Source organism: Corvus moneduloides, chromosome 18 (assembly GCF_009650955.1).
Source record: "Corvus moneduloides isolate bCorMon1 chromosome 18, bCorMon1.pri, whole genome shotgun sequence".
Lineage (NCBI taxonomy): Eukaryota > Metazoa > Chordata > Aves > Passeriformes > Corvidae > Corvus > Corvus moneduloides.
Genome location: NC_045493.1, coordinates 11874240 through 11896901, shown reverse-complemented (window position 1 = coordinate 11896901; position 22662 = coordinate 11874240). Strand labels below are relative to the sequence as shown.

The following is a 22662-nucleotide window of genomic DNA, read 5'->3' as shown; positions in this document are numbered from 1 at the left end:
AAGGCCACTTCTTCCAGCATACAGGGTTCTCTCTAATGTGTTTTAACCTCTTAACAGGGCTCCTCCTCTTAATTTTTGTTATTTTGACCAGTTTGGTTTTTTTTTTTTAAGCATGATGTCTCACACACTAAGAGAACAAGTAATTAAGTCAGGTTAGCACCTTCCCTTAAAAAAAACCCCAACAAAACCAACCAATCATACAAAGAACTGGAATTACCATAAAAATCCCAGGGTATTTTTTATCTGCAGAAAAAAACCCTCTAACAAAACATCCACTGCCTAAAGTGATCAAATTAGCAAACTAAAGTGATATGAACATTTTTGTTTTGGCATCTCATGAAGTGTTATTTTATGTTATGATATTACTGTCTACATGATTTATAAAAAAAGCATCAAATTAATGTCACAGCTGACAGTGTAGGAAAAGTTTCATGGTATTTAGATGTTTTCAGAAGAAACTTGTGCCTTTGACAGACATGCAGTCTTTGGATGTACACTTAATAGTGATTGAACAGGGAGAATTAATACTGTATTAATAATTCACTAAAACACAACAGTTGTCTCACGAGGAAACAGACAAGAAACAAGATTACAAGTGCTCCATCCTTTGTTCCTTAGCTGGGAAAAAAACCCAAGCAAACCAATCCAATTGTTCTTAGCTTTGCAAGGCCTGATTTATTGCCTGAATTCAGGTCTTTATTCTGGCCTGTCTTGTTCGTGTGTTCAGCAGTGTGTGGCCAAACACACTGATGGGCATTTTGCCTCTCTGGCAACACTTCTGAAGCTTTCATTTTACCTTTAAGTCAACACTTTCTGTTGAGACACTTTATGGTTTGCTGACTCTCAGGAATCCAAAGTTAGCAGCACATCCTACTTGCTGTGTAAGAACACCCGACACTACAGGGTACAGTGCTTCCTCTTAAACGATAAAACCCCCAAACATTTGTGATTTGATGCTGTAAAAATCTCTGCATACCTGCCACACTCCCACAATTGCATTGGCTACTAATATAAGTAAGATTACAAAAGGCTCTACAAATGCTGTGATTGTTTCTTCACCTTCTTCAAACCAGGCCAGGACCTGCAAGAGAAACACAGCGATTTAAATTACTGATTTACACAGACACCTTGCAAACTTTATGCCTGCTAAATTTCAACTGCTCAGACTTCAGCAGTTTTGGAAACCCCTCAGTCTACCAAGTCTGTAGTTTTGTAATTCATGAATGAATTGGCAAAACGCAATGGAAAAGGAGAAAAAGAATCTTTACTAAAGTAGTACAAAGTTCATTTTAGAGGCCGCTCTTCTTCTAAAGGAGTAAGCTATTTATCTGGGAAACAATTGCTACTGTCGCTTCAGAAATGAAAGCAGAAGTTGTGACAACATTATGACAATGAAAAATAATTATTTCATTATGGTATAAAACAGGACACAGACAGATTAGTTTGACTACTTAAAACACAAACTTTGCCAGAATCTGAATTTTAAGCAAGTTAATTGCTCTTTACCAGTAACTTAGCCACACAAATGAAAACAGCTTTACAACAGCTTCTTTCATATCTATAGTGAGTAGATATGAAAAATAAGCATCTACTTATTTAAATACAAGTAGTGTCTTATTGAAACATCTAAGTGAATGGCATAGTTATATCTGAAGCTAGATTCTGAACCAAGCAGCTGATAAAACTCAAAATTGGATTTTAAAAGGTAAATTAAACTTGAGGACTTGCATAAAAGGCTCCACATAGATTTTAATTCATTTGTTTCAAAAGTGCACTCCAGTTTTAGGCATCTGTCATTCACTTGACTTGAATGTGTCAGGGCCTCTGCAGAGTGCTGGAGTCACTGATGAAAAGTCAAGTTAAAGTTAACATGACCAGAGAGGAAGAGAGTTTTCATCAACATGTTGAGCAACAGGAAGCCTGGAAAGTGACAGTAAATAGGAACAACGTGTTGAGATAATTAGGGCTGGTAGTCAGGCAACAGCACTCTGAATCACTAGAAGACTGCAGCAAGCAAACTGTTACTAAAGCAAGACCATGATTCCACCAACATGCTGCTCCGAGCTATTGCTCAATTGTGAGACACTCCAGGATGTCAAAAGGAAGGAGCAGCAGCATGAAAGCCTCAAGCAGAAAACAGACTGTCAAGCAAATCCAATGCAACAACAAATCTTTATTATGAAGGGATAAACTCGTAAGATCCAGGTTGTGATTAATACTACTGCAACATCCCAACTGGCAACACAACATTTTGAGGGTCTGTGTAATTCCTGTGCAGAACAGATTTAGTCAGGATCTCTCCACACCTCGGTGTTTCTTCCCTCCTACCACGCCATTGCTCTCCAATCCCCAGAACCCCTCCTGGCATCTGACCTGCTGGGGCAGTGGGACAGGCCCCACTGTCTGTGCTCACTCCACACACATCCCTGTGCCATGGGCAGCCTCCCCTCTGCACCAGCACTGCTGCTGCCCATGGAGCTACAGGAGAGGCCGACGGTGCATTTTCAGCTCTCTCAGCGTACACAAGGTCACACGCTGCCATCAGAAAAGCTCTTTAGGAACTGTTTCTTCCTTCTCTTTCTTTATTGGAATTCTGTAGAGCCCAATTTGCTTCCAAACAAAGCAAATAAAATTCAATTATTTTGTGATGTGCTTATCTGAGCAAGCACCTACAAGGTTAACTAGAATAAAACATCTGCTTTACACAATGTTAAACCAGAATCTTTTCCGATTTAAGACCATGTGTGTTGTAAAATAACATTGAGACAGGCTGTAACTCCAGAGGTAAGGAAAGTAGCTACAAGGACAGCAAGATCCAAGTATGTCAAGGAGAGCCAAAATTAAGTTTTCAAGGGATCTTTTCTTTCAATAAGCCATTATTTCAAAAACAGCAGATGAACTCAAATTAGAGATCCTGAGAGTATAGTCTGATGGTTTAAGTCTTCACTGCTGTTTTTTTGGTGAAATTATCAATCTGTTACAAGACTAAAATGAAGTATCTAGTTAACCCTGGAAGCCAGCAATACACAGCTCTCCCTCCAGAAGATTCTACACAATTACTACCAGTGGAACAATCCAAGCTTTAGTTCTAGAACAATTTAGTAAATATAGACATAAAATAACCAGATACATAGTGAGTTCTTGGTTTTCCTATAGCAGACTACAGCTATATTAACTCTCCATTTAGAATATTTGTGATACACAACACATTCCGTAACAGATCAGGTTTATTATTTGATAGTAGCCTGAAGTAAGAAACAAAACAAATGCAAGAAAAACATAGAGGAAGTAGAATAAGCAATAACAAGTATTCAACACTGCATTTTTAGTAACAACAGACCATATGCTGGGGCCTGGTAAAGACTAGACAGCTCTTGTCCAAGTCACAGAGTCCTTGTCAGAAAGTTTCCACTAGCACACTTTTAAGACCCTGGAGAGGTTTACAGTGAGAAATCTCATTTTTAAAAATTTCTACTCAGAAGGGCCCCACCATGTTTCAGCCCTAATCACTTTAAGACTCACACACAGAACAGTTTAATTTCCAGGTCATTGATCTCCAATGCACTGGTCAGGCAGTACTGTCAATAGGTAAAGTCACCATGTATTTAAGAAAGAGCAGGAAAAATAAGAAAAGAATAAGATAATTGCTCAAGAGAAATGCAAGCCTAAAAATATAAGAGAAATAATAGCAAGACATAAAAGCCCCATATCAACAGCCAACATAAGCAGCTTAAAGCACAACTTTCATTCAGTGTATTTGCTTTAGGGCTGCTGGAGCTACGGCTTGCAGAGCCTATTTTAAACAAAGCCTAATGGGGTGGACCTGCAGGACACTGAGGCAAAAGACACACAATGACAGGCAAACAGTACTTAGTTTTCATGGTTATTTGTAAAAAGGGGACAGAGGTACAATGCCAAAATCAGCCAGCAATGAGGTGAGCACTGATGGAAGCGGCTGAAACAGCACAAGTACCCTTACAGCTTTTTTCCATTTCTACAAGTGAAGTATCTCTATTGTCAGGGATGTTATGGAGACAAGTTACCTCAGATGACTATGTATCATTAAGTAACAACAACAGAATCGAAGAATGGGAGTTTTGAGACAGAATTGTGTTGCCCAGCAGGCTGTACCCGCTCACCACTAACAGAGGAAAAGCAAACACTTTGTTGTCAGCAACTGCACAGGGATTTTTGTTTGGTTTTCATTTTGACAATGGAAACTTAGAAGCAAGCTGGGAGAGGCGAGAACTCATCCCAACAAAAAGAAACCCTGGATTAATTAAAGCAGGTCATATAAAATGTATGGACTGCTTTCAAGGGTTTTCTTCTCACAGGATACTGTGATTCCAGTTCTAGTGTATTTTGGACAGAGTATCAACTACTGCTTAGAAAACCCTCTTTTAGTGATTAATCATTTCAATACAAATTAGTTTAAAATTAAGCAGATGCAAACTATTTCAGTAGTCCTGATCCCTGTTCCATCCATGTCAGTTACACTGAACATCAGGAAACATTCAAGAAAAACCTCCCAGGTTTAGTTCCATGATTCAGTAGAGATTTTTGTCCACTACACAAGGAGGTCAGGGAAAAAAAAATCTCAAACACAAACCAAGACATCCTGACCACATGCATATGCACAAAATTAAGAATTTTACTGAGTTAACAGATCGTCAGCACCCACCACGTTACTCCATATTTCTGAAAATAAATATATTATTATAGCAATAATGGGGTAAAAAAAAAATACCTGTCACCCACAGTTTAATTTTTACAACATAAAATGGAATCACAACGACTTCTCACATTTTTATCACCACTACCCTCGTGCTAATGAGCAATCTAAGTTTAGCTAAAAGCCTGTCAGTGTCATGTTCTACAGCAACCCTTATCTTGCGCCACACACTCACTGCTGCTGACCTAAACAGGTAGCTTTTGGGGTGATTTCAGGGCAAAGCCTGCAACATTGTTACTGACACATCCTACTTCCTCCAAGAGGACCTTTGCTCACCTTTTACCACAAGCTAGGTTACACTCATGCTAATTTACAGGCTCTAACAATGTCTGGGCTAAAGCACAATATATTGTTTTAACCTAAACACAGACATCCACTATTAGAAAACATTCCCAAAACAGTCATTTCTAAGTCAGCTTAGGAATCAAAGGAATAACTGAGGGGAAGAGTGCTCTAAGGATGCTGTATAAATACTTCAAGTTTTGGTAGAGTTTATAGCCTACATTGCACCTTGTAGAAGGAAATCCACTGAGTGATGCAGAGCTAAGATTGCAGAGTTCTGCACACACCACTGCTTAAAGCATCCACACTTCACCAAGGAATTATTCTACATCAGATGCAGTCAACATTTTGCAACCTGTCAAAATCATTTATACAGCAAAGCAAGCTGTTCTTTTCAGTAAACACTGTAGATCTGAGCACATGCTACACAAGTATCAAGAATTAGAAGCGATGAATACACTCCACGGGTTTATTTCTGCAGAGGCTTCACAGATCCAACACAAGACCGAGACAAGTCTATTCACAGATCCATTTACTCACCATCAGAAATTATTTATGCTGTTTCTCTTCAAAAGCCATACTTAGGGCTTTCACTAACCAGCCACATCTCTTACAGCAGTTCTGACCTGGAATGTAGGACACAGGATCCACAGCCCACAAACACTCAGCATCTGACCCCGGCAATCAGCCTGGGTGACACAGATTGAGCTGCTGCTCTGAGTTATTTTACTGACACGTACCTGACAGGCAGTGTGGGAGCAGAGGGCACAAAAGGCACTCTGAACACAGAAGTTTATACTCTATATAAGAAGGAATGTTTCTGCACAAAACCTAATGCAGGTCTCAGTGCTACAGATGAGTGTTACTGTGCAGGCAGTTGTAACACCAATAAACTAATATGATTTATGATTGCAACAACCACCATAAAAACTCCCTCAACACAAAAAAAATTATCTGTATACTTCAAGATCCTCTCTCTCATACCTGAGTCTTGATTTTTCTAAACTGACAATGTGCAGCTGGTAAAGAACACCAGAATTTGGGTGATGTAATTACATCCTATTTTTGCAGTAATGCAATCCTGGTATCAACATATCCAACAGTGCTTTACAGCTACTACGAAAGTCTCTATTATGCTTTCATCAAGAAAAAGTGTTAAAGCCTAAGAAAAACAGACAACATGATCACCTTCTGAGCAAAGAAAACACCAGAAACAAATACAAAGGGGAAGAGCTTCTAAAGTACCAAAATTACAATATATCTAGGGTTTTTTTACTTTTCATCAGAGAAAAATCTTTACTTCTAACATCAATTTAGTGTGCCTCTGTAACTCTAAAATAGGAGATAGAAAAGGCAGAGTAGTAGCCCAAGGTCATGTACCATGTCAGCTGCACAGAAGCAGAGAACCCAGATCTATCCCACACTCCATTAGAATACAGTCTCTTAATTAGATAGGAAAATTAACCATACTGAAAAAAGCAACTGAATTCAGCTACTAATCAAGTTTTCCACGAGGACTCAGCAGTGTATGTTCTGTGACCTCTGTCAGTCTGGTCTCATACTTACTGAGACTCAGCAATGAAAGCTTTAGTTTGGTGAATCTGATTTTTCACTTACTTGTTTATAATAAAAACAATTAATGTACTTTGGCACAGAAGGCTAACAAACTTCTGTGCTGTCATTTGTCTCATGAGATGACAGAAACACTCCTGACTTTCCAGGAACAAAAAGACATCCCCTTCTCACCCTCAAGGAGGATAAGGGGAAAGAAGAGGGGGAAAAAAAAAAAGCTTTTCAATGACTGTTTATTATTCGATTTTCAATAGCCAGCCTGATTTCCTCTCCAGGAAACAGAGGAGTGAGTGAAGCACATCTGTCTCCATGGTCAAGATCGATATCACCAGTCACTGCTCAGCTGGTACTGGTGAATTGGACCCAAAGCCAGAGCCCTTTGGAAGGTGTCAGTGTGGGGGGAGCAGATCCCCAGCACAGCACAAACTGCAGCACCAGGGCAACCCTTCCCCCACCACACACAACAGCTCCAGAGCACATTCTCCTCTGCCCATCCTAATTAGCTTGCCCTTAGCTAAAGAGTCACCACAATTTCCACCCCCTCCAAGAGCTGCAGCATTTTTTTTTTTCTTCAAGTAGTTAATTACAACTCCAGGGCAAAGTCTACTGTAAACTTTTACTCCCTACCTAAACAATTTAATATTCTGCAAGCTTTTGTTTCTGTTGTCCAGCTCCCCAAGAAATACAGCCTTCACCTTCCTTCTCCACTGAGCCTTCACTCCATTTTCCAGTTTTTAAGCAAGCACATAGGCTTTACACATAACGTAAGAAGATTGCCTAATCGTGCTTTTTTTAGAAAAAAAAAAATGTTTAAAATGTTCTTGTTCTTTTAGTCCTGTATGCAAAGTAAGATGTCCATTTAATGACTTGACTATCCAAAGGTCAGTTACCAAATTTGGTCAACAATGGTGCCATCACAGCCGTCAACATTCTTGTCACTGTCAAAAGCAACAACTGTCACCTTGCTATTATCAGGAAGGGAAGGCAACTGGAATATTCGCCATGTAGATTCTATTTACAGTCTGCATTGCATCCAAAAATGTCTTCCAATGATTATACATTGAGCTTGATAAAGATTAACCCAAAGGCAAGAAGAATGTCCAGTTAAACGCTTACTTACTCAAGGTTAGTTCTCAAAGCCAACAGCAGCATTGGGAAATCCCACCTCAAATAAGCAAACTGGGTTGAATGAGAAGCACTTTTTAAAATACCTGTCCTAGTGTAGTTATGTACTTATGATTCATGCAATGAAAGACTCCCTGAAATTTCTGTTGGTCAGCATACAGAAACCTCGTCACAAGGAACTAATTTAAGAGGCAGCAACCTTGCATCTTTTACTTCTACCCAGCAAGAAAGAATAATTTCAGTATGTACAGTTCACATACATTGGAATATGTCACTCTGCCATACAGAACCCTAGGAAATAAAAAAAATAAATAAATCATACTTACAAAAGATATGCAAGCAGCGAGCAACAAAATTCGAACTAGTAAATCTTCAAACTGTTCAATCACAAGCTCGAGTAAGGTTTTTCCTGCAATATGTAACAAAGCCATTGAGCCATGTACATTTAAAAAAAATGAATTATCAACAGGAATTAGCAAAAGATTTCACAACCATGCTCACCTTCCTCTGCCGGTAGCTCTGTCAGTGGAAGATTTTTCCAGGAAGCATGTCAAAGAAAAGAAATCATCGAAGAAACACATTAGAGCATTATCAGGCATCCACACCAGATATTGTTCCTGAATTGCACACTCAGCTGGGTTGGATTTGACAGACATACTGAAAGCCCCACTAAGGCGGCTCTTTTCACCAGAGTACGTGAATGGGCCTGAGAGTTTTGCATTTTAAGACACATAAAGGTTCGCGGGAATGTGCCAAGGGTTATAATTCAGCCAAGTCATCACTCCAGCCAGCTGTGGGACTTCTGCTGTTGCTGCACACAAAGGGTCAAAGGCTCAAAACGCTTTTCAAATGCTTTCTGACAAAGCTTTTCCTCCACATTCACTTAAAAAAAACCCACAAACCATCAAACTTGGTTCAAAATATTTCAGATTCTTTCCTCCATTTTAAGGGTATGTCCTTATTTCTGCTCTCCCCTTTATATCCCTGCAACTAGATTTAGGAATCCAAGAGGCACAAAAGCAGTGCTAAAGCTAAAAAAACACCTCCACCGTGTAATCTTCTCATAGATTTTCATTTTTTACACAAGGGCAAGGGCGTTCAGAAGAGACCAGGACAGCCAAGCAGTAAGGATTAAAAAAAATCGACTGAATTTTGTGTCCCGACTGAAGAGAAGAACATAAAATAAGGGGCTGAAAGGAGCTAAAAAAACTGGGGAAAATGAAGGTCAAGACGGGCAAAAAAAAAAAAAAAAAAAAAAAAAAAAAAAAAAAGGCAAATCCTAACCCCCAAAGCGCTTCATTTCAGAATGGAAGAAGGTTTCCCACCGTTACGGTGAAAGGGAACGGAGGCGACACCCTCCTCCCCAGAGCAGCCCTGCGAGCTCGGGATTGAAAGAAACCCACGAGGTGGAGTTCAAGTCAGCCATCTTCTCTCCCTCGCTCCTATTCCGGGTCCTGGAAGAGATGCCGGCTTTGCCAGTGCACACGCGTTAGGCCTCGCACAGGGCCCCGGCAAGGATGAGGGAGAAGAGAGAGGGCTTGGAAAGGGAGCAGAGGGGGAAGAGGGCGAGCGCCGGCGGCAGCATCCCCGCGGCGGGGCTGCCTCACCTACCGTTGGAGCCCCATTTCTCCTTCAGCTTCTTCACTTGCTCGAGGCTGAGGCCGGTGCTCTCGTTGACGCCGAAATAAGCCAAAACTTCCTCCACAGTCTTTGTGTGCGCGTTCTCCATGGCTGGGGCAGGGAGCAGCAAATGGTGCCGTGCCTCGCCTCTTCCTCCTCCTCAGCGGCGGCGGGGGCGGCGGCGAGACCCCTCCTCAGCCCTCACCACCCCCGTGCTATCACCATAGACCCTCTCCCGCAGCAGAGGAGCCCGAGCACACCTCTCCGCGGAGGAGGCCGGGAGGGGCAGGAAAAAAAATTAAAAAAAAAAAAAAAAAAAAAGGGGAAAGCAGCCCTTAAAAAAATTAAAAAGCCCCCACCCCCTCCCACCCCTCACGCCTCCGAGGGAGCCGAGCCGCCTCTCCGGCGGGGACGGCGGACTTCGAGCGGGGAGCGCGTGGGCCCCGGGAGCCGCTGTCGCCTCGGGGCCGCGGCGGATCTCTGCGGGGATGGGCCGCGTCCAGATGGCCAAGCGCCTCTCCGCTCGCCTCAGCGGCTCCGAGCCGCCCCGGTAACGGAGGGCGATAACGGCGCGGGGGAGAAAAAGCCGCAGCCGCCCCGCTGCCCGCGAAGGGTCAGGATCGCCCCCTTCCTTCCTCCTCTAGCAGCTCAATCCCCCCCGGCCGGCCCAGGCCTCTGTCGCCGTCACGGCTCGGGCTCCCCCGCGCCCGCCGCTGCCTCCGCTCGCTCCGGTCGCGCAGCGGCGGCGGCGGCTCTAATGTAACTCAGGGGCCGCCCGGTGCTCTCTCGCCGCCGCGGCATGTGGACGCCGCTCATTGGCGGGCCGGGGCGCGGGGCGGGCGTGCGGGCGGCCCCGCCCGCGGGGCGGAGGCGATGGATGCGGCGCGGCCCCTGCGCAGCGCGGTCCCGCGGTCGCTCGTCCTCCCGCCTGGAGCCCGGCGGCGGCTGCGCCTCACGCGGCGGTGTCGCCGCTTCCGCTGCGCACGGGGACAGCCCCGCAGGTGCGGCGGCCGCCTTCCCGCCCCCGCTACCCCGGCAGGAGCCGCCCCTGTCCCGGCCTCAGCCCGCGGTGAGGGGGAGCGGGGCGGCCTGAGGGGAGCTGCCCGCCATAGCGGTCTTGGGGTGCGGGGGGGTGGCGCGGAGCTGCACCGGCGCGTGTGGCGAAGGGAGCGCCAGCCGTCCTGTGAGCACTGCCCTCACCCTGTCGTGATAGGAGCCTCATCCAGTCCAGGGGTGAGTGTGGGGTTGGCCCTCACCTCAGGAGCATCATACTGTGGGGCTGGCGCGCTCTGTCGCGACAGGAGCATCATCCAGTCAGAACGTGAGGGTGAGACTCACACGGGGAGGCCGTGGATTATCCCTCTCTGGAGACATTCCAAACCCACCTGGGCGCGTTCCTGTGTCACCCTGCCTTGGCAGAGGGTTGACTGGGTGTTATCATGGGTCCCTTCCAACCCTAAAGACTGTGATTCTGTGGGGCTGCACCAGCCCCTGTCGTGACAGGAGCCTCATCCATCACGAGTGTGCAGAGGTGAGGGCCGTTTGCCTCGGTGCTGTGACGGCGGCTCACTCCCCAGAGGTCCTGCCCTGCGCTGGCGCTGAGCAGTGTCCCCAGTTGCCGTCGCACACATCCCAGTGACAGCACACTCAGCCCCGGCGATAACGTGAGGAGGAATAAACTGCACGCTGTGATTTCAGCGCGGGTGTGGGGTGAGGTACCAGCTTTCCTCAGCGCTGTATCTCGGCTCTGGCACAAGCACAGGAACCGATAGAGAACACAGAAAACTGACTGATCCATCCAATCCCACCCAGTAATTTACGGGAACTTCAGTGAACACAAACCAGAGAGAAATCAGCGCCAACTGACATTAATACACCTGCAACACACGCACAACACAGCAAGCAGCTCAGCACACAGCATAAACACCTTCAAAACTTGGTACATATGCATGTGCAAATACCAAAGCTGATCCCTACATGTGTGCTGGCTTACATAAATGCAGATCCTACATACAATCTGCATTTCCGCCACTTACAAACCACCCACAGCACCATGCTATAAGAAACTACATGTCTGATCTGGAATGAAATATCTTAGTCTTAACCTCTGTGCTAGAAAAGGGATGGAGAGGGGACAGCCCATATAAAATTATGGTGTTCTAGGGTACGTGGAGCCCTATATCCTTTCTAACAAAAGTACAACTGCTCTAAAAGACTCCTCTGTGAATGGCCAAAGTCCAAGAAAGGAGAACTTGACAGCCCACACTTCACAGGGCAGTTGAATGAAAATTCCTGAGCTAGATCTGATGACCTAGTTCAGGTAAGGCAATTACTTATTCCATGCCATGCCCATATTAATTTCATCTTGCTTATCAGCAGGATTAATCAGCATGGCCAAATGTTGCATCAGTACAGTTATGTTGCTTTTCATACCTCACACTACACCTAAATAGACTTAGCCTGTTACAGAGGTGAAGAATTTAACTGTAGTTTATACAGTTTACTGTAATTTCTTAACCAGTTATAATAGTTTTTTTCATATGGTATGAACCCATGATGCCACCATCCCCGAAACATATATATATGCATATGCAACATTAAAAATACATGATTTCCACAATAATTCCATATGGAATAATGCCAGCTACTTGAATTAATGTATTTCATTACCAGCTCAGTGTATCTCTATGAGTAGTTTCTTCCCTTCTGCCACATTAATAAAACCTGCATTATATATAAGTTTTTTGTAAAAATACATTTACCAACCAATATTTGTACACACAAGCTTATTTACTAGCCTTCATATACAAGTGCACGTGTAAAGGACTTGAAAGTCCTGCCTTTCATTTTCTTACCATTTTAAAGTATTACAATTAAGCATCTCTGTCAATTTTCAAAACAAAATGATACTAGTAAGAAACCCAGGTCACATTTCATATTATTTCTCCCTGTGTTACATTTCCTGTGTCATTCTTGGTTTCTTTTTTGTGCCTGTTTCCTAAAGGCCTTATGGAAAATTATTTTAAGCATACCAGAGGCATGGCACATGCAATTAGATCTTGGCAGAGGGTAAAATAAAGTAGATACTGTGTTCTTTCTATCTAACTTGTTAACAGGAGGAAATGCTGCTAGGAAGGCAAACGGAGTCTGAATTCTAGCAAATCCTGGAGAACTCTTGGCATTCTCTGGGGTTCACTAGTTCAGCTACAGTCTCACAACTCCCATTCGTTGTTTCTCTCTCATCTATTCAGTACAGAGAATTTGATTCTTCCCCCTTTTTTCCACCCTATATAAAATCTGGAAAGAACCTGGAAGCACAGTCCTCTGCCTGTGTTTATTTCTGTCACGTGTTCTGTTATGGCTCAGTGAATTTTGAGAGAAGAATGGCTGAATTAAGGACTTTTCTACAGTTCTTTCTCTTTCAGAGCAGAATAACCTCTACATTTCCTTCACAGTCCTTTCCCTGTCTTTCTCGAGAAGTGCAGGACCACTGCTGCTGGCCAGTGAGGACTCCTTTGCAGGTGATACCTTCCAAATCCTCTGACAGCTACACATTTGAAAAACATTTGCAGATACAATTCATGGTCTAGACAGCACAGTGCAGAACGAGCTACAAATACCCATGTAGACACTGCAGCAGAAGCAGTACCTGCTAAATTTGGCATCACTTGAGATCATACAAATTTAGAATTGTGAGTTGAAATCAGTGTTGTTTCCCATCGGTCTGCAAGGATTCATAACGCTTTCCGTGACATTCGTCTTGCTTCTTAAAGAAGATGGTTATCTAAAGGAGAGGGTTATCTAAAGATGGTTATTTTGGCCCAAATCAATATGACAGCACCTCAGCTCTGCCTGAAGCAAACGAGCCCATGAAAGCTTCCAGGCAATTCATGCTTCCAGCAGGTGCAGAGAGCTTTACATTCTCCATTTTTAAGGAAGGAAATCAATTCATTTTGCTGCTGCGAAGTCGTAGTTTGTTATTAGAGTGGAACCCCTCTGAGTGGTACCTGGGAAAGAAACACAACAAAATGGGGCAGTTTGGGCCTTGTTGAAATTCCATTCACATAATGGAAGTATATATTCACTACTATCTTTTTTCACTGTAATATATTAAGAAGAAGCAGCCAACACATCAGGCAGCAGCATTAAAACAGTTCCTGTAATGCTTACTAATTGAAGTAAATGGGAATTTGGCCTGAGAGAGGACTGCAGGATGCTTTCCTTCAAATTGCAATAACATTAAGTCATCCCTACTGCTGCAAAGCAGATTCACAGCAGAGTTACTGGTCATAATGTGAATTGTCTCTTGCTGTACTCAAACACATATGTTTCGTAGCTCAATTTTCAATCAAGATTAATAGTTTTGAGTGGAGCTAAACTCAGCATGGAAGAGCACAACATAAAAAGCCAGTTGTTGAGCCAATACACATGAATGCTGACCTGCAAAAGGATCTCTTTCAGTGAACATAGACAAAGTGAATATTCTGCTTAATTGTGCCAAATTATGTCATGATTTTTGCCAACTGGCTAATTGCCTAATGGGGCTTATGTTGAGACCACCAAACTCATTGCTCTCATCACCCTGGCTGATTTCAAATACAAGTCTTCATGAGTGACAAATGGGGGCATTGTTTCTTCCTCCCACAGTACTATTTTATTCCTCTGAAATTACAGTTATTAAAATGTTTCAGCCAGTTGAAATCTACTAAGGCATATTAAAATGCTGCAAAACTGCTGTATCAAAGTGGAAAGGTTTTAAATCTGCAGTTCTGTCATAGGATAATGCAGTTTAAATATAGTAACTATTTTTTCCAGTCAGCTTGCTCTTTGAATTCATGGTATTATGTCAAAGGGGTTTTTTTTGACTCTCTCCCCCTTTAAGAAGCTTATAGATTAAACAGCAAAATGAAAAAAACACTGAGACTAAAACAGTTACACAAACCCAGCAGAGAAATCAGTGATACAATGCGAGTTTGGATGTTGATGAAGATAATATGACTTTATTCTGAATAATTTTTATTCCTAGGTAATGTGCATTCCTGTATCAGCAGCAGGTAGAATTTGACTTCCACTGAGACTGAGAGACTGTGAACACAAAGGATGGTGTTGCTGCTGGGAGATTTCTAGAACTGGATCTCTGTTCCTGCACAAAGAACTCCTTGCTGCCTTGGAAGTGTAAAAGAGGCACCGAGACAGAGTCTGAGCTCAGTGACAGTAACCATGAGAGATCACTGTTTGGCTTGGTAGATTTCTTATTTTATTTTTATATCCTATTCATGGTCATTTGGTTCATCTCCGAAGACTCCATTAGAGTATTTGCCATAGTAATCTCCATTTCCCTGCTTGGAAAAATCTTTCTGTGTATCCCTTACTGGTTTAAGTATAGGAGTATGGGAGAAACATTTTATCAGAACCAAAGTCCATTATCCATATCTGAAAAAATAATTTCTCCTTATTTTGATGGTGAGTCAGTTCCCTGGACAAGAAATCAGCTGGACTGTTATTTTAGAAAATGCACAGCAACTTTAGAAATAAAACACTGGTTGGTGCCCACATGATTTGAATTCTTATCTCATCCTGACCTGATTTTTCCATCTAATTATGATCTAATTCTGATTAATTTGGCAGCTCTCTGCCGTTTCTTTTCTTCTATAAATATTCCTTGTGGGCTTCTGGATCTCAGTTTTGCTCTCTGTAGATGGGGCTGGGGATACTACCAAGCTTGTAGGGGGCTGCATGGCCTAGCACAACATTTATAAAGTGGTAGTTTGTTGTTTGTAAGGTGTTACAGAATTGCCCTGTATTTTACATCTGTAACAAGGTGATGGGGTGTCATAGCTGTGATCCTGTTGTGTAGTACTTACCTGTAGAACTTCATAGTGCTACACAGGGTGCACTCAATTGTGCAATAGAAAGTTGAATTACTTTAGTGATGGTCATGGGCCACTACTTCCTGAGCAAAAAGTTACTCAGGCTTTGTACAGTAAGACTCTGGTTTAAGTGAACCGTGTGAATTACTTGTTTTTAAAATGTCTTTGGTTTTTTTATTCCCTTGACCCTATCAGCGGCAGTGTTTGTACAACAAATATTTCCCTTTTTTCAGAGTTCTTGCATGGTACCATGAACAGATCTACCATGCCACGGTCTTCTGTCATTCCATGTATTTGCTGAATCACAAGGAAAAGTCACACTCTCTCTGACTTTCCAAGATTGAAAGGAAGACATGCAGGTTCACTCCATGTAGGTGAGAAGCAATAATGTAAGATTGAACAGCTTTTCTTACTCATGGAGATGACTCCATTTTCAGGCATTGTTTGGGACTAATGGCACATGACTACCACTCTTCTTAGACGTGTGACACTTTGTGATATGACACAAGCCGAAGTTTCTGTGTTTCTTGTGGAGGATTTCCTCTGAACTCACAGGTAGTTATTAGTAATACAGTGAAGTAGCACACCTCAGTTTTCAGACAATGATAAAATTCTTGTATGCCATCAAACAAGCTCTTCTGTTGGTTATGGGGTATATTAAATAGAATTTCCAAAATGCTATTTAATATTAAATTCTCATGAGGTGATTTTTTTTTTTCCTCTCTGTCATGAAATAAGACAAAATGAGGGATTGAAACCAAGTGCTCTTTTTGGTTTACCAGTTAAAGTCTTCCAGTCTGAACCCTCAGAAATCTGTGTAACCCACAATCCGCATGGGTTTTGTTTTTTAAAAGGCAATATTTTTGTGGTAAGACTAGTGGGTACAGTGTGTCTGTCACCTTCCCCTACCTTTCTAAGGTTTTCACAAATGCTTCCTAACATGGGCTATTCAGGAGGAAAAAAGAACCTGCTGGACTGCCTTCATTCTCTATTAATGTGACTCTAACCAAACCTGAACATGTTTTTCTTTAGTGGAACAAATGTTATATTGATCTCCTATGCTTCCATTTCCTCACCTCATTTCTACCACTTAATACAATCTATCTAGGTATTTCACAGAAATGACAGCTTTTTGAAGGGGATTTAAGATCCCAAATTACCTGTGGTAGGTTTTGGTCACTCACAAAACAGAAATTCTTACAGTTTATCTGTCAGAACTCAATGCTTCCAATATAAGACATCTGGGTTTTTATGGTTTTTTATGCATAGATTTATTATATGTCAATGGTGTTGCATGTGAACTCAAATTATCCTAACCTACAATTCTTGTTTTATTTCAAGGTTTTGGATTTCTAAAAGATTGTTTAACTCTTGGGTGGTTTTTTTTTCCCCAGTTCTGTTAGAAAAAGAAAACCTCCCCTGAGTCATATTTTAAAAATACTGTTAAGCTCTTAAAGCTGCTTCTGCTCCCATGTCACAAAGCATTATTGAAAAGATATTCATTTTTACCACCTACAATTGCTCAGATGGAGAACTTAAAGAATTCTTTTCTACTCCCATGTTGAAACTCTGCTGGCAGCATTCTTGTTCCTAGAAGTGAGCTACAATGATTTTCCTGCTCTGTGCAGGTTGGGCTTTTTGTCAGAACAATGCTAGTGAGCTTATAATTTGATATTAATAACATTAACAAACATTATTATTATTAACAATAATAATAGTAATGCTGATACTGTGGTTATTCTTACTTGATTATTTGCATTTGCAGCTTCTAATCAAGGGTCTCGAGCATTTCATAAACCTTAAAAAAATGAAAATTATGTTACAGAATATCCCTGAGAGAACAGGATTGTCATCCCCGTTTCACAAAAACGAGAGCTGAGGTTCAAAGTCACAGTCACACAGTCTATGGCAGAACTAGAAATAGAAATGGTCTCCTGGCTCCCAGTCCTCTTTCTTCTCCTGTCACCCTAAATAGTTTCTAGTGTGGTTTTGTAAGACATTTATCACATAATTTTCAAAAATCATGTCGTATTTGTTACGGAAAAGTAAAAAATAATTTTAAAAATTTAAAAAGTGATGAAAAAGAGAACATCTAATTTTTGCATGAGGTTGCTGAAATTATTTTAGCCGTTTTATGGGTGATGCCATCCAAGTTTCATGAGTTAATCCTGACCATAAGTACACCTAAAATAGGTATCTTTGCCTCCAGCTAATCAAAAGGCTTACTGCCTAAATAATTTATGTATAACCAACTAGTGGAAACTAGATCTTCTGTGATTTCCCTAGACACATATTCCGCATGTATCATGTATATCCTTGCCTATTTCTGATACTCATTTGAAATTCAGTTGGGACATTTCAGAACACTTTTGTGCTCCAGCTGTATAGAAAAAGAAAAAGCCAGCTGGAGACATAATACAGGATCTTTGAACTGGGCGAAATAATGTTTAGAATCCAAGTGCACAGTAGATGAAGATTCTGACTTTTTCTTAACCAACAATGGGTTAGAATTTTGAGAAATACAGTTCTAATTCTAACACTGGCGCATGTGGGTAAGCACTTCATCTCTCTGTGTTACTAATGGCATTTAGTAACAAAATTCAGTTACAATATAGTGATAGGCAGGCAAAGAGATAAATATGAGATATCAGGGGATGATTAAATAAAATGAAAAATTAAATAATCTAATTTTCTTGCTGGAAATGTGAAAAACATACAGCACCATCCTGTGCTTTTTGGACAGATTTGTGTAATGTTGCCTTCAATGGAGTAGTGAAAAGAAGCTTGGATTGAAGGAGAAAGCGAAAGCATCATCAGACATTGTCCTGCCGTATTCTGACTGCAAATTCAAGAATCTCTGGCTGAAATGGAGGGTACAGTACAAACTGTCTATCTGGGGTTCATTGCTTTTATCCAGAATTCCTAACTGGAAAATATATTCTGTCTCTTCTGGATGGCAGCTGCTAAAAGACAATTCTTGCTCCCGTCTGCTCTGTGTGCCAGGAATGCTGTGGACTGTTTACTGTTCTTGTTGAGACTTGCTGCAAAATTAGGGCCACGTCTTAGCTTCAGTCAGCCATGCAGGAGTGGGAGGAGGAGCACCGGGTACTCCAGGAATAATTTAGGTGTGGCAGCCAGAAATTTTGCAGCACTGAAAGAACACAACAGGCATTCTTGCTACTCCACTGCTGGCTGGTGCTGCCTTCACCTGGGGAGTTTGTGGCAGCACTGAAATGGAACAACACTTGTGGAGCTCTTCAGACCTGTGCAAAGGGAGGGAGAAGCACTGTTGTTCCAAATCACAGCATTTGACATGCACCTCTGCCTCCCCAATCCAAAAATGCACTTCCCTTCTCACAGTTAGCAATGTCACCATGTTCCTCTGTCCTGGTGTCGCCTGGGATAGAGTTAATTTTCCTCCCAGTAACTGGTGTAGAGTGGTGTGAGTGAGGGGCTGCGTGGTGTTTAGCTGCCTGCTGCGTTAAACCACCTCCTATTCCTGTCTTTGCGTATTCCATCTCTGCACACTTGAAATTCCTTCAGGCCTGAGCCTCGGGGCAGTGTGTTCAGTTCATGTACCATTCCCAAATGTGAATCTGATTACCTTGCACATACAAGAGTCTACTCATTTCAAATGTCACAGAAAAAAACTAAGAAGAATTAAAATCTCATTGAGAGTGGTAAAGACATGAATTGTTTCTGGCCTGTGTTCACGTAGCACCTGTTTGTGACAACTGTAGGAAGGGATAAGTGGATTTGCTAATTCATATTTGCTGTGCAGAACTCCCTGCTGCTCTGCAAAGCTGGGAGATCTCCACTGATTAAACTGATCTTTAAAGGCAAGCACCACTTTGAAAAAAAAAGTCCAATCACCGAGCTGTGGGAATCTGGCAGGTATTCCTTCAAAGCCTGGGGATGCTCATCTTCCATAAGAAAACTTGGAGCATTCAATATTCTCATATGTTGAGACAATTTTAGGGTGGTTTTGTGATACCTGTTAAGGCCTCAAAGTACTGGAATTGGGGGCATTTTGTAGTCATTTTATGATGGATATGATGTGCTGCAGCCATGAACAGCTTCTGTGGCTTCTGTGTTTCTTTCTGTACCGACATTTTGGCTGATGGGAAAGAGATGTCTTTCCACGTGGCATGGGATGTATGCAGCTCATCTCAACTCTTATTAAATGTGATGTCCAATTTTTTTTAATCAAACCCCTAATCTCCTATCCATTAACAATTTTTGTTTGAAAAAGTGTGGTTGCCACTGGAAACCATGACATACCAGTTAATCCTTTTGTTTGATCCTGGCTTACACAAGACTGGGTTTTGTTACTCTTTCTGTACATTTTGATTCCTTCTGAATCATCCAAACAAGAGGTCTGAAAGCCATTATATACCAAAGCAGTACCAGTAGTTTATTTTTTTGCTGTTTTGGCTCAAAGAAGCATCAATTCACTTATTCTGATTAGCAAAGAGGCTCAGTTAAATTCATTCTCACTTCAATTCAATGAGAGGACGTTTTCTTTCTCCTAAGTGCAATGAAATAAAAAGCAGAAATTGAAGAGGGGTTTGGGTTGGTTTGTTTGTTTTTGATGAAGAGAATATAAAAATCTTGGGCTATAAATTCACCATGACAGTAAAAATACGTGTCAGATTTTGGGATGGGTTGGCTTTGTGCCAGTCAGCACTCCGTACGCTGGACCATGTGTTGGCTTCATGAACCTTTTTTACTTTATGCTGCCATAATCTTTATATGTCTGTCCTCTCACAAGCTGAATAAATGTCATGTAGGACATTCTGTCCCATCTGTCACAAGTGCTATTGTGTGTCTGGATCCGTATTGGATTAGTATTGATGAGAGATCCCAGGTATTCTATACAAAACGTGTATTAAGGACGATGTATAGAAAGTACAGATATGAAAACAGAGCTCTTTTGGAAATAGCTGCATTAAAGCAGTCTGTTCAAACATATTTTGGAAGGTCATTCTCTTATTTCAGAGATGTTTGGGAGTGGTTTGACATTTTATTAGTAATTGTTTACTCTTTGAGGTGTAAACCAGCTGTTGTGGCTTTCACATGACTAACTATGCAAGGATCTGAGATAAAATTTCCTAATAAATACTTCCAGAAAATTCTAGAAAAAGCTGTTCCAGATATAGAAATGCCTCAATGTCAGCTCCTCCCAGACCAAAAAGTAAGATGCAAAATAGGCAAGACAGGAATCTCCCTTTTCTGAAGGCGTAGAGTTTCCATATTTAGATCTGGAGTTCCATGGCCTTCCACCTGCCACTGGGCAGAGTGGTGACCATTTGTTGGCTTGCAGGGCAGTGTCATTTCAGAAAGAAATTCCACTTGAAATGGAGAAAGTGGCCATTTTTGTGAGGTATAGATTCAGTTACTTGCATGACAGCTGCTTGCAGAAGTAAGCCAAGCACTTAAAGGAACGATTATAAAGACGCAGAAGTTCTCAACAAACCACTCAGCTTTCTTTTAACTGGATTCACACAGAAACAACAAATAATTAATTGAGGCCAAAATACATGTCGTACTGAGTTTGCATTAGCTGGAAGGTTTGGAAATAATTAAGAGCAAAACTGTTAATACTCCATTTAAATAGCTGCTGCCTATCTGTCCAGTCTGAAAGCCCAATCTGTTGTATTCAATCAGCTTTCAGCTGCTACTTGCCAGCAGCCTAATTCCTCAGTCTTGTCTCTGTGCTGTGCTTGTGCATTCCACTACCTGCTAAGTTAAACCCCACAGTCCTGGTGCTGCATGGAGATTTCTAGTGCTATTCCAACTATCCACACTGGGTCGGAATATATCCCAAACCTGGGGCTCTGGGTATCCACACCACCACGCCTGGTTCCAGTGGAGCACCACATGGGGGAAAGGGGAGCAGCAGCTGTGTGGTTTAGCTCCCAGGATTAGGGCTGTGCTCATTCATACCATTCTCTGGGCATTTATGCTGTTGACCTGCAATATTTTCACCTCTTTTTTTTAAGTGATCTAATGCAGAGTAAGTTGCTCCCCCAAACTGCTGTTAACCATGGCCACACTGCAGGTTGAGAACATATCTCAGTTTTCCTACATCTCTCTGCACTTGTGTTGCACATTCAATACTTTGGCTGGTCATTTATATTGCAAGAGGACTAAAAGGAAATTAATAATTGTACTCCTTATTGTTTAGCTTGTGCAAGGTTCTGTGCAAATTGAGAGTGAGACTACAGGGGAGTCTCTGCTTAGGCCTGACAGTTCTAAAGCTGTGTGGGGAGTGTGGAAATACAGTGCAGTGAAAGGTGTTTGCAGCTGAAGAGGTATTTTAAGCCTCAAACCTGTACCACCAGTTCTTTGCTGAGAAATGTGTGTTAAAAATGACAAAGTTCATTGCACAGGCATTTGGAAGGCACTAAAGAGCAATTCATTGACCTTTGCAGATTAAGTAATGCATATTGTCATAAGGAAGTGCTAGCTGAGCAACAAACAGCAAATGCACACACTTATCCTTCATTAACCCCTCACTGGAGGCAGTCAGGATTTCCTGATCCAAACGTGGTTCATGTTCTTGGCATCTGGAGTGTTTTCAGGGGGCACATCTGTCAGAGGATGCTCCATCCTCAGCCTGCCTTTTTTGTCCCTGAAAGTATACCTAGGCAGGAAAGAGGGAAGAGGGCTGTGGGGATGGGTGTGCAGATGGAATACTGAAGGTTCTGTGCTTGGCTCCTGAGTCCAACAGAGGCCTCAGTGCCTGTGTGCCTCAGTTTTCACTGAATTTAATTGGACTGAAATGTTTGCAGAATACACAGAGAAACTTCCATTTGAAGGCAGCAGCAAAGAGCAGTTTTGCTGCTTTTGCAGAACATTTATATTACAGAAAGAGGACATGAATGAAAATGAACCATGTGTATAATTCAGAATTTGTGTGCAATAAAGGTTAAATATGTTCTTTTTTTCTTTTATAATTCGTTAGCTCATTTATTTAATTTATCAGAAAAAAAATTATAGAAAACTTTTTTTTTCTGGACAATGAAATGATCTGTTCAAGTACAAATGAATATGTCACATTCTTACATTATTTGCAAGAAGATGAATGAGTGTGTCTCTCCTTCTCCAGCCTTTCTTCCACTTTTCTAATTCTTCAGGAAGATTATTTTCAGATTCACTGTGTTGCTTTTTCTTTATGTGGCTTGTTGCACACTGAAATAAATTTGCCACACTCTTGCTTACACAGTGTTTTAAAAACTACTTTTATTTAGAAATTCTTGGTACAACATTACACATTCTCAACAATTAAATCAGTGAAAAAGAAGAAAAATTCTGTTCATCAGTCTTAGCACTTGAACTCATAATTGTGTGTCAGATGTAGAAAAAAAAAGTTGGAGCTCTCCAGAACCCCTGGACAGGAGAATCCCTTTACCAGGACATTGAGATAATTTATCTGGGTGACTTAGAAAAAATGCTAGA

The 22662-nt window shown here is 41.8% G+C and overlaps 1 protein-coding gene and 1 long non-coding RNA gene across 4 annotated transcripts in view; one reads left to right on the top strand and one right to left on the bottom strand.

Moving 5' to 3' along the window:
• ATP2A2 (ATPase sarcoplasmic/endoplasmic reticulum Ca2+ transporting 2) overlaps nt 1-9657 on the bottom strand; it is a 43980-nt gene extending 34323 nt beyond the window's left edge. Inside the window, exons 1-4 of one of the 2 annotated variants that reach the window (XR_004243626.1) lie at nt 9323-9657; nt 8213-8230; nt 8038-8120; nt 977-1081 (exon numbers count right to left, since the gene is read on the bottom strand). Coding sequence is in view for 1 of the 2 variants with exons in the window: in XM_032127768.1 (XP_031983659.1) it covers nt 977-1081; nt 8038-8120; nt 8213-8230; nt 9323-9440 (324 nt within the window). In the remaining variant the exon portion in view is untranslated. The remainder of the gene's footprint in view (nt 1-976; nt 1082-8037; nt 8121-8212; nt 8231-9322) is intronic. The other variant, XM_032127768.1, reaches the window with a different exon arrangement.
• A 64-nt stretch (nt 9658-9721) lies between these two features.
• On the top strand, nt 9722-22125 carry LOC116452900. 2 transcript variants are annotated; one of them, XR_004243627.1, is made up of 5 exons: nt 9722-10564; nt 12787-12852; nt 14358-14574; nt 15435-15575; nt 17945-22125. It is a non-coding gene; the product is annotated as an uncharacterized LOC116452900 (long non-coding RNA). The 2 variants fall into 2 exon arrangements; XR_004243628.1 differs by having other exon boundaries at nt 15435-15756.
• The last annotated feature ends 537 nt before the right edge of the window (nt 22126-22662 follow it).